The 12,281-nt window shown below is 41.1% G+C and overlaps 1 protein-coding gene across 2 annotated transcripts in view; it reads right to left on the minus strand.

Annotated features, from left to right (window-relative positions):
* Positions 1–12,281, minus strand: part of PHKG1 (phosphorylase kinase catalytic subunit gamma 1) — a 44,500-nt gene that overhangs the window by 12,139 nt on the left and 20,080 nt on the right. For both annotated transcript variants that reach the window (XM_077482338.1, XM_077482339.1), the window contains exons 4-6: positions 9,527–9,581; positions 6,394–6,459; positions 3,352–3,515 (exon numbers count right to left, since the gene is read on the minus strand). In XM_077482338.1, coding sequence (XP_077338464.1) covers positions 3,352–3,515; positions 6,394–6,459; positions 9,527–9,581 — 285 coding nt within the window. The remainder of the gene's footprint in view (positions 1–3,351; positions 3,516–6,393; positions 6,460–9,526; positions 9,582–12,281) is intronic.

Below are 12,281 nucleotides of genomic sequence, written 5' to 3' on the forward strand. Positions count from 1 at the left end.
GATGGTCTGAAGTGGGCGTCTGGTTTGACACATATTGGATGAAGTGCCCCAATGTGTGAATGAGGAGCAACAATGGTTTAACAAAAGAAAAATGTGATGCACTAGTTTAAAAGTATTTTGGTTACACAGGACATAAGAATCAAAAAAAAAAAAAAAAACATATTCCCTTTGAAGTAGCTATGATGTAACAAGGTAATACTGGACAAGAAATTGATGTATATATATGTTATGGCAGGTTGTCCATTAGGGGCGCACAGGCGCTGCCCCCCCCCCCATCTACATGCAGGGTGCCGGACGTATGGATTCCAATGGGGGGGGGGGGGTTTAAGCATTTGATTAGAGCCAGAGGCACTAATAGGCTTCAAAAAAGGGTGGGCTTGGGGAGCAGAGCACTACGCCCCAAGCCCAGCCAGTTGTGTGACAATAGAAAATTAATGAATGAATATTTGTTATATTGTTGTGACAATAGCGAATGAATATTTGCTCCCGGCCAATCAGGAAGCAGGTCATAAGACCCGTCAACCAATTGGGCCAAAAGAAGATCCGATTGGATTGGCAGGAGGAGGGAGGAGACGCATTCAGGGGAACCGAGCAAATAAGCAGCCCACCGCACTACCCGTGAGATAGGGTAACTGCAGGGCCTTGACTGACCAACCTGGGGGGTGACCCCCTGTGAATTGACCGGGGGGGGGGGGGGATTAGTGCCGTCCGTGAACCGAGTGAAAGGAGTGTGGTGGTGGGAGGATAGTTTGCTGTCCCCCACCCAATAAAAAAAAAATACCAGCCGCCACTGGTAGATCGGAAGGTGTAAACCTATTGCATAATGATAACGTGTCAATAGCAGACACTTTGAGTATATGGACCTTCAGCCTAGAAGCAGTGTGTTTACATCTTCTTTTCCTGCAGTAGCTACACCTGATCTTCACTAGACGGATCCACAGGGAAGACAAGAGAGAGATTTGTATTTGATCCCAATACAAAGCTTGTCTTCCCTGGCCAGGAGCAGCTGCTCAGGAAAAAAATGTAAAGGCATTGCTTTAAGGTTGCAGGACAATGTGTTTCAAATTCCCGATTATCAGCAGAACAGGTACCCCTTGCAATTGACACTTGTTAAGCAGGATGCAGGTAGAAATAAGATTAAATTATAAATACTAAAATTATGTAGGGTAAAACGCTGGTCCATATTTATTCTTTCAGTTCTCAGGGGCCAGAAACCTTTCTTAGAACACAGAAACGGGTCTCACAACTGCCCCAAGTCAAGCAACTGAGAATGTTATTTTTTTCCTTCAGCTGTTCTTATTTAGACACAAGGAATACTCATCCCAAGTGTTATGGCAGCATCAGTGTGGGGTGTTAACCAATACATTGCGGGTTATTTACTAAAGGAAAATCCACTTTGAACTGCAAGTGCACTTGGAAGTAAAGTCGCTGTAGATCTGAGGGGGAGATGCAAAGAAAATAAAAAAACAGCATTTTAGCTTGCACATGATTGGATGATAAAATCAGCAGAGCTTCCCCTCATTTCAGATCTACCCCTTAGATTTAGAGCGACTGTACTTCCAAGGGCACTTGCAGTGCAAAGTGGATTTGCCTTTCGCAAATAACCCCCAATGTCTCTCTTCAGATTCCACCACCTGAAACATGCCCTAAGGGTTTACAAATGTAAAGCATTTTCCAGGCAGATATGGATGCAATAGAAAATCTTTACAAAAAAATAGTAAATAATAAATGTTAAGGCTTCATGTCAACTCCAGCTTGATTGGGCAGAAATAATTAGTCCCAGGTATGCACACTGTCCTCTCCAAGGTGCCGACTGCTACAAAATAAAGTCTTCCAAATTGCCATTTGGGAGCTGGGGCACTAAACATCTCCTGTTGGAACACAATAAACAACCGTGTCCTCCCAAGAGGAAAACCTTTCATCTGTCACATCTCTGTAGATGACACTGATTCCAGACAGCAAAAAACTAGACTACTAAGACTGACCATTTCTGCTTCCACCCACCCCACACGACCTAACCTGTCCTTAGATATTCTACTGGTGGCTCAAATTTCCCACACTCCATTGACTGCAAAATCTCTAATTGTGAGGGGTAGCTATATTAATAAAAATTTTCCTAAAGGCTCCAAGGACAATTATCCTTTGCATTTTTCTCTATGTTCCTTTAACTATACCATCTCCTGATGCTGTACCACCCCCATGTCACTGAAGTGTAAAAAGCCTGAACCTCTACTACCCACTTAAAGCTTGTGTGAAGTCTGCAAATAACAGACAGACCATCAGATAACATATCATCATAGGTGTGTGCAGCCTATTGCATTAGGGTGTGAAGCACATTGATCCATTTTAGTCTGAAGAAAGGATGTCTATACTTTTTTTATAAAAAGACTAAGGCTAGGTTCACACCTATGCAAATTGAATGCAGATTTCCTCGCATCCAATTCGCATGACAGGAGAGCGTGACCGGCTCTCTATGGAACCGATTCACATATCTCTGGGGCGGCTGCAGAGCTGCTTGCACAGAAACTCTGTGCGTCTTTGGCTCTGTTTCAGGGCTGAATTCAGGCAAAGATTGGACCCTGATTCATCCCTAAAATGGAGAACAGGGGCGCACAGCATTCCTGTGCGATCTGCAGCCATCCTAGGTGTGAACCGAGCCTGAAAGAAAAAACAAGTCTGTGTGCTCACGGTTTCCCTGGTGTACCTACTCAGCAATAAATACAACTACAACAGGAAGAAAGTTTTCAGTGCTTGCTGGAAAACTATACTTATCTCTCTTGTGTATTCTAAAAGGTAGGTACTGTACATTTTACTGCTTTTCTTTTTACATGTCCATGCTATTTACAACAGTACAATAAAAAATAATAATAGGCAGTTTATTTTTTTATTGAATTACGCATAATCATTTTTGCTTTACATGCTGCATGAGGAAAAATATGATTTTTGACTTTGAAAATGCTTTATTAGGCCAACAGTTTTTAACAACTGTTGCTGAATCATGGCAACTTGGCAGGACAAAGCTGTTCATCTTCATCCTTTGTCACTGTAGACTGAATGATTCAGCAGAGGATAATTCATGAGATTGCTAGGAATGGAATAGAGGGATTGATTTACTAAAGCAAATCCACTGTGAACTACAAGTGCACTTGGAAGTGCAGTCTCTGTAAATCTGAGGGGGAAGTTCTGAAATGAGGTGAAGCTCTGGTGATTTTATCATCCAATCATGTGCAAGCAGAAATGCTGTTTTTGATATTCCTTGCATGTCCCCCTCGGATCTACAGTGACTGCACTTCCAAGTGCACTTGTAGTGCAAAGTGGATTTGCTTTTAGTATATAAACCCCATAGCCTACCTTTCAGTTGTTGTCCTTCAGGTACTTGACAGGAGAATCCGAAGTCTGTCAGCTTTATGTTCATGTCGTCATCCAAGAGAATGTTCTCTGGTTTGAGGTCTCTGTGAACAATGTTCTGGGAATGCAGGTATGAGACAACTTCCAATAAGGCCCTCATTATCTTTCTGCCAGAAATTACAAAAAATAAAAAGGATGTTAGAAGTTTACCAGCTCTTATAACTGCTTGTGTTTTTTCTTGATTCAGAGCTGGTTCCCACTGGTGCGATGGCCGTCATTGGATGTGATTCGCATCATTTCAGTTATACAGATATGCAAATTAACATTGCATTCGGACCAAACTCGCGCAGGACACTTTTTTTTGGTCCTGTCCGAATTTGCAGTTCACACTGTGATGTGAACTGATTTGAGGGTGTCATTACCTTTCAATTGACACTCCCACTGTACCCATAGGACAGTGTAAACTGCCGCCGGGAGACATGCAATGTGGGAACCCGCAGTGTGAACTGAGCCTCAAAGAGAACCAGTCAGATAAAAGCATTTGTAATAGTCTGAACCTCCACTCTGGAGCTAGTATAATAATTCAGTCTTACCTTTCAGCTGTGTTCTGTTATTTAATTGTATTCTTACCTTAGTAGTGAAAAGAGTTGAGTTGACAATACACTGCTTGAATTTAGAATTTTGGATCATGGGTGACCTTGTAGGTACCCTGCCTCTCCAGAAAAGTTGATTTGAAACAAATCGAAAAATTCTTGCAAGAATCAGAACAGCACTTCAGGTATTCAGCAACTGGTGGAACTGTGGCTGCTGAAAAATATCTGGCAGCTGACAGTTCCCTATCAATTCTGTTTAACATGGATTGAAGAAATCATGAGTTTCTCGTGTTCAGTCCATGGGAAAGAGTTTTTGTTAAGACAGAGCTGAGCTAAAACAAATATAACCAGACTCTGTGCAGGAATCACATCCTGACACTATTCTGTTTAAAAAAGAAGAGAATACAATCTAACAACATGACAAACAGGGGTCAATTCACTAACATTTACCGCATGTGATAACATGGTCACATGACTCATTTGCATAAATTGTTGCATGCGGCAAAAAAAATCCAATTTACAAAGAAAATAAAAGATTATGCAGTACTGATCACAAAATGAAAAATGTGCTGGTAAATATCGCCCAAAAAAAATGTGGTAAGCTCTTAAGTTCAATTCACAAATGTAATAAAGAGTAAAAAAATGCAATATTTATCGCCAGGGTTTTGGTGGTGGTATCACATGCAATATTAAAAAACAAAAAACCCTCCGACTCTGACGAAGGCTCCCACTGACTGCCTGCTCTGCCGTCTGATGGCTCTTATATAGGTAAGTGAAGGAGTCACCCGGTGATTTCACCAGGTTGCCCCACCCCTATGTGACATCATCAGCCAGGAGCATGCCCCCCTGTCCCAAAACACCCCCCCCAATGTTGAGAGCATGTGGCCTGGTATGGTTTGGGGGGGGGGGGGGGGAGACCCGCTCCCCCCTTTCTTTTCTGGCCTGCATGCTCAAAAAAGGGTCTGGGATGGATTTTAGGGGGTGTCGCCGTTTTTTGTTTTTTTGGTGAGGGGTTTCGCTTAAAATTCACAACAGACTGGAATGGCCTGGTATGCATTGGGGGGGGGGACCCCACGCTGTTTTTGTTTCATAATTTTTAGTTGCCGGCATGTGTTCTTTACATTCAGCTGTGGGCCCACTCCTCAGCAAGCAGTTCAATGAGATAAATTACATTTTCATGTGGGAATTACCACATTATTCAAACTTTACTGCAGTGGTAATTTGTGAACTGTGCATTTGCACAATTGTTTCCGCATGTGTTCTTTTACTGCATTTTTTTCAGCATTATTTAACTCCATGGTTATTCCTGAGAGCTGAGGCTGCACTATTACAACAATTTAAGAATGGTGATTCAGATTATTAAACGATTCCTTACTAGACAGGTTCTGTTTATATCTCTAAGCATATTTGAATTACAAACATTCGATTTCTCTTTTTACACTTCCTATTTCTCCCCATTGCTCAACTGACTGAAATATTGTTTATACTGAAAAAACACAACAATGCTTTCTTCAGAACTGTTTACCCATCCCCAAAAAAAGCTTTCTTGGTTCCACCTAGAAAACAATTAGAGCCCCACTTTCATTTTTCCAGTAAAGTTAGAGAATAGAAGACAGAATATAGTTGGTAATGTGTATTTAAAGGCATAGTTCACCTTTACAAAAACAAACTGCCTTCCGGTCCTAGACGAGCCCTATGGTAAGCTGGTGGAACCAGGCTTGCCGGTTGGATGCTAAAGCCTGGAGAGCCCCTGGCTGGTGGCGGGAGGGGAAGGGCGACCCTTGTAAAAGCAATCCAGCTGCTGATTAACTGTGTCCAACGACAGCTGATCATGGATGTAAACACAAGCAGGTTGTCGGCTTTTCTTTCCCAATGCCGACAGCGTGAGGAGAGAAGAGAATTGATAACCAGCTTGTGTTAAAGGAACATCTACACTGATATTCAGGGCACTGATTATCAGTGTCCTGATTATCAGTGCAGTCCCAACAGCGCCCACCAGTGCTGCCAATCAGTGCCCAGTGACTCATCATCAGTGCCGCCTATCTAGTGCCCATCAGTGACTCATCATCAGTGCCGCCTATCTAGTGCCCATCAGTGCTGCCTATCAGAGCCCATCAGTGAAGAAGAAAAATTTACTGTTTGCAAAATGTTATAACAAACTATGAAAAATGTTTTTTTTATGTCTTTTTTCATTTGTTTAGCAAAAATTAATTTGAATACAATGACACGCAATTGTCATTTAAAGTGTCACAGCGCTGAAAGCTGAAAGTTGCCCTGGGCAGGAAAGGGGTGAAAGTGCCCAGTAGGCAAGTGGTTAATGAATGACAATGATGCCAGTAATATCACACCAGTACAGTTGTGGTATGGGGATTTGATAAAAGGAGTTTGGGATTTATTACAAAGTGCATTTTTGTAAAAAGATACATGGATCATTTTAAACATGGACAGTTACCTTGTTTCCTTCTCACTCAATGTAACTTGTTCTGTGAGGTAGTCAAATAGTTCACCTCTCTTCATTCTGAAGCAATAATACATATATGAAATACATAGAACACAAACACACACATATATATACATATACACACACACACAAGAAATAAAACAATAATAAACATATCTTATTCTTTCAGTAGAATTTGTTTCAAATAAAGTGCAAGAGCTAAATGTAGTGACTGCTATGAAACCACTGTTTACAGAGACATAGCATGGGGGAAGAAATCTATATAAGCTCCATATATAGTCCACAGCTTTTATGTGTAGCAAGCATCTATTGTGTTGTATGCATAATTGTGATACAAACATGCTCCAAGAAAATAAAATAAAAATTAGATTTCAACATTTATTGTACCTATTGCATTGATCTTTGTGATTTACTATCGCAGAGCAGTCTCTGGTGTTATTTAATAGAGACCTATCTAAAATGTCAGGATCTAAATGTGCTTGGAACTTCTTGGAAGTTCTCAGTTACATCCTAGCGGTCTGGCTGCACGGCATGTAAAAATAAACATCCCGTAATAATTTTAACTGGTCACTGCAAAGGGTACAAGGACATCCGAGCTGAAATGTCTGTCAATCGACATCTGTGAGGGCAACTGTTACTTAAGCAAGATGGCAGGTACTGTACGCAACAATGCTTAGAATGACTTGCAGAGAATCATACAGAGCAATCTGGCAACAGACCAATATTGTAAGCTCATTAAAATCACATTCATAAACTTCACATTCATCTGCTGATGTGTAAAGTCCTAAAGATCCACTGTGTTCCTCAAGGACATCATGCTAGATGAGTGTCTGGACGGTGTGATCTAAACGTGTCAGATGTAACAGGGCAAACAGCAATTGTAATACTCAAAGCAACAACAAATGACAGTTCTTACCTATATTTATATTATACATGCACACATTGCAACAGACCATGGATTTCCTGGCCCTGATCTTTGACCTAATGATTTGGTGAAGGTACTGATGACTCGTGTCCTTCTCCATCTGCATAGAGCTTTCGTTTTTGTTTTTTTTAACAGAAGAGCTATAGTTTAAAGCAAATATTAATTAAAGTTTAAAAATTTTTTTTTGGGTTTGAATAGCGTGGAGGATTAGGATCTCTTGGATATTTATTGCTATTTGTGTTACCAATGGAGGCCATTTTCCTCCCTTTCTGTCCTAGCGACAGTGGCATCTTAAATAGGACATCTCTTTTATTGGGGGCATATACAGCAATGAAAGTGCAATTTTTGTAACTGAGTACAGAAGGGTTAGAATTACCATTGCGACCCAGCCCCATGCTCCAGGGGGCCTATGCGGCCCCCTGTACACCTGGATGTGAGGGCAGTGGGAATGGCAGCATGTAAAGGAACCAATCCCTCCATGTAGCCACTAAATGCCCGCTTCTCCTCCTTTGCCACCCACAGCCATTCAGCGGAGGATGTAATTGTAGTCAGTGATGCTTAAGTATGCCTGAGTGAACAAGGCCGGAAACAAATAGGTAAGCAAATGCTGTGCAACTAAAACCTCTATTTTATAAACAAATAATTATTAGCTACTAATAAATATTAATTACTATTCAACATTTGTTGCCAGTGTACTTTTTTTTATGGTGGGGGCTGGCTAGCTTGTAGTTGTGCTGAACAAAAATTTTGTTTTCTTTCTTCTGTGCAAAGCCCTTTCATGTGCAGCATACTCTAAAAGCTAGGTTAAGAAATTGGGCGGTTTGCTATTTTTACTTAGCTCTTTGAAGGCATAATGTGATAATTGCTGATGCATGCTTTCTTTAATAAACCCTCCAATTCTCTACTGTGCAGATGTCTTTTTCGTTTGCATGCTTTTTAGGGAATTCCACCCAGTATACAGTAGTGGGACCCGGTAGAGGTTCTAACCCTGCCAACTCTATCCAAAATTCAAGGAGAAACTTTTGGCTGAAGTTACACTTATTTATGGTCCATAAACTCATCAAGCTGTTGTGGGACTGTCTTTTTAATGCATGTAACTAGTAGAATCATTTTACTTATGCAGCACCAAATATATAATGGTGCCAGTGGATATAAACTCCCCTCCACTTATAACCTACATACATGAATAAGCCCTAATGCCCCGTACACACGATCAGACTTTCCGACAACAAAACCGTAGATTTTTGTTCGAAGGTCGTTGGCTCCAACTTGTCTTGCATACACACGGTCATACAAATGTTGGCCAAAAATTACGAACGTAGTGACGTACAAGACCTACGTGATATCTCCATTACAAATGCTAGTTTTACAAGACCGAGCGCTTCCAGTTTGTACTTGATTCCAAGCATGTGCAAACTTTTGCCTGACGGACATGTGTACACACAATCGGAAAGTCCAACAACAAACATTTATTGGCGGAAATTTTGAGAACCTGCTAGCCAACATTTGTTTGTCGAGCATACACACGGTCGGACTTTCCGCCAACCAGCTCAAATGCAACATTTGTTGTCGGAAAATCCGATTGTGTGTACGCGGTATTAGGCTTGGTTCACATATATGCGAATTGGATGCAGTTTTTAACTGCATCCAATTCGTATAACATGTGAATCAGACCTGATTTCAATACAGCCAGCTCACACATGTGTGGGTGGCTGCGGAACAGTTTTAAAAAGGGTCCTGTGCGATTTTGCAGCTGGTTTAGGTGTGATTTCAGCTGAACCGGTAAACAGAACCGCACCTAACACCCGCACTGAAACAGCAGCCACATATGTGTGAAACCCAGCTTATAAATCATTTTCACATTTAAAGCGGGAGTAAAACCGCTGACTTTTTTTTTTAACACCTGTAAGGGAAAAGGCATAATGAGCCGATTCTCAGCCGAGAATCCCCGGAGCGCATGCGCCGCTGAGGTCAGCGGCTCATTGCAAGGGGAATATCTCCTAAACTGTACAGGTTTAGGAGATATTCTTTTTACCTACAGATGAGCCTTATTATAGGGTTACCCATAGTTCAAAGTTAAAAATATGACTATACAACCGCTTTAAGTTTAACTTTCCACAAAAAAAACAAAACAAAAAAAAGCAATATATTTGGAATGATAATCAATGCACAATACAAATCACAAAATATTGTACTTACAGGTCAAATACCAGAAAGAAGAATGTGTTGGATTCATAGCTGTCCTTCAGCTGGACTGAGACAAAAAAAAAAAAAACAATTCCACCGTTATCATGCGTTTAATATTCTTATTATTCTGGGAATAGCTATTCTGTGAAGGCTGGCTTAAATGCCAGAATTTTTTTATCAAAGTTAGGTTAGGGCTCATATATCGCATGCATAAGGAAATAACACATTTTAAATATTAAATGACATAGGTAAGTGATTGTCAAATTACCTGTAAATTCTACCCAAAATTTAAAGTGCATTTCATACACTGAGTGACAATCAGCCAGATTAAAGTTGCATGAAAATGAATTTACTGATCAACACATATATGGCACAAACAAACCCAGTCATGAAATCTATTTGTGAAATAGCCAAAACCTGTCATAGGATAACCTCTTTGGTCTGTGTATGCGATGCAGATATCCCCTGTATGATTGCTCATATGCATACTACAAATATTACCAAATACATGGTGAACAAGTCTATAACAAGATTAGCCCTCCTTGGTTCTAGTCTTTGTTTTTGCAAGCATAAGCAGAAAGTCATTATCTCAAGGTTCTGGAACTTAAAGCAAATATAACACATTCATGTCAAGGGCTAACGTGCAATTCTTCCGTGGGAAGAACGGCCATGTGCACATTCTCTAGCGCGGTACATTAATGAATATGCAGTAATTTGCTTTAAATAAAGATATTTTATTCTAGTGTGTAGACATCTGTATCATGCACTCAAGGTTACTGCATTTATATACACTGCAAATTCAGGGCCAAGAGTAGTTTTAGACTCTACACAAGCATTAAAGTGTATCTAAACCCAAAAACAAAAATGCAATAAATTTCAGCTTATAAGTCTTTAACCACTTGCCGTCCGTCGGCCGATATACGTTGGAGCAATGGCAGGGGTGGGTAAATGGGCGTACCTGTACGTCCCCTTTAATTAGCGGAGCTAGCAGGCGCACGCATACAGCGTGACCGGCGATCTTGTCACAGAGCTGCAGAACGGGGAGATGCCTATGTAAACAAGGCATTTCCTCATTCTGACATCGGGAGCAGTGATCGCTGTCATATGAGTGGAAGCCCATCCCCCCGACAGTTAGAATCACTCCCTAGGACACACTTAACCCCTTGATCGCCCCTTAGTGTTTAACCCCTTCCCTGCCAGTGTGATTTACACAGTAATCAGTGCATTTGTATTGCACTGATCGCTGTATAAATGACAATGGTCCCAAAATATCGTCAAAAGTGTCAGCAGTCACGATAGAAATCTCAGATCACCGCCATTATTAATAAACAAAATTAACAATAAAAATGCTATCACTTTTGCGCAAACCAATCAATATACGCTTATTGCGACTTAGATTGGGCAAGTGCAGAGTTGGTGACCGACCGACCGGGGGATCAGTCTTACTTTTAAAAACCGCTGAGCATCTGATATGTACAGCAAATGTTCCAGATATTTCAATAAATGGGGAATATTAGTCAAACAAAAGGAAATTCTTCCCCTCTTGCAACCCTTCCCAAAATAAATAGACAATTCTTCTCTCTTTCAGCCACTAGATGGTGCTGTTCATATGCCAAGAATATGACCATAATGACCAATAAAAGATCTTGCAAGATCTTGTAACATTAAAGAGGAAGTAAACCCTGATGAATTTACTTCCTCTTTCATTCCCTGCAAAGACAAAGCATAATGGACTACTATGCATCGCATAGTAGCCCATTATGTGTCACTTATCTGACACAGGAGCCAGCGATGTCACCGCTGTCCCCTGTAGTCCGGCGCATCCATCTTTTCGGTGGGGTCTCGCAGCTCCGCCGCTGTCATTCGGCGGAGCCGCGATGACGTCACTCCCGCGCATGTGCACGGGAGCCGACACGCGCGGCAGCTCCGTTGTTGGAAATGGCGCGCTCAGTGCGCCTGCGCGCCGCTGTCTACAGCGGTGCCTGTCTTCGGGCAAATATTTCCTAAACCGTATAGGTTTAGGAGATATTTCTTGGACCTACAGGTAAGCCTTAATCTAGGCTTACCTGTAGGTCAAAGTGGTTTGTAAGGGTTTACAACCACTTTAATTCTGAGGATGCTGTTTGCATAACTCCCTTTTTAGCTCTCCTTGTTATAGTATGTGGATAACCAGATATTATGGCTGTTGGGTTTCCCAGCTGAGATCAGCCAAGTTACTTAATTTGCATATTAGACTTGGGGCCAGTTCACACCAGATGCAGTTCTGTTTTTTCTGCACCAATACACTCAGTTCCGGTCAGTAACTGACTGCATGGTGTGAACTAGAGCCATTGGAATACACTGTGCATGCATTTTTAGGGCAGAAAAAAAGCGCACGGGGAACTGAACGGAACTGCATCTGGTGTGAACTGGCCCTTAAAGTGGTTGTAAAGCAATTGTGTGTTATTGTTACAATCCCATGTGTTACATTTAATGACATGCCCAGTGTATGTGTTTTTTCTAGAGAGCTTGTAAATTCGGAGGTCTGTTCTGGAGCTACTAAAAGTAGAAAATTGTTTGAATAATCATAAGAGACCATGAATTGTTTTAAAAATCTGATATCATGGCTTTTTATTTTCTAGAATAGCAGGAGCCGAGTTTTCAAAATGATTGTGAAGTGATACAGGCATAAAGATCTACATGGATCTCTATGACAACTGCTGTCAGGTCAGACTTCATGACGAAAGAAAGCCAATACAAGAATTATACATTTCTGTGTCATTTGTTC

The sequence above is a fragment of the Lithobates pipiens genome, unplaced genomic scaffold (assembly GCF_037356315.1).
Source record: "Lithobates pipiens isolate NorthernLeopardFrog02 unplaced genomic scaffold, aLitPip1_a1.2 Scaffold_16, whole genome shotgun sequence".
NCBI lineage: Eukaryota > Metazoa > Chordata > Amphibia > Anura > Ranidae > Lithobates > Lithobates pipiens.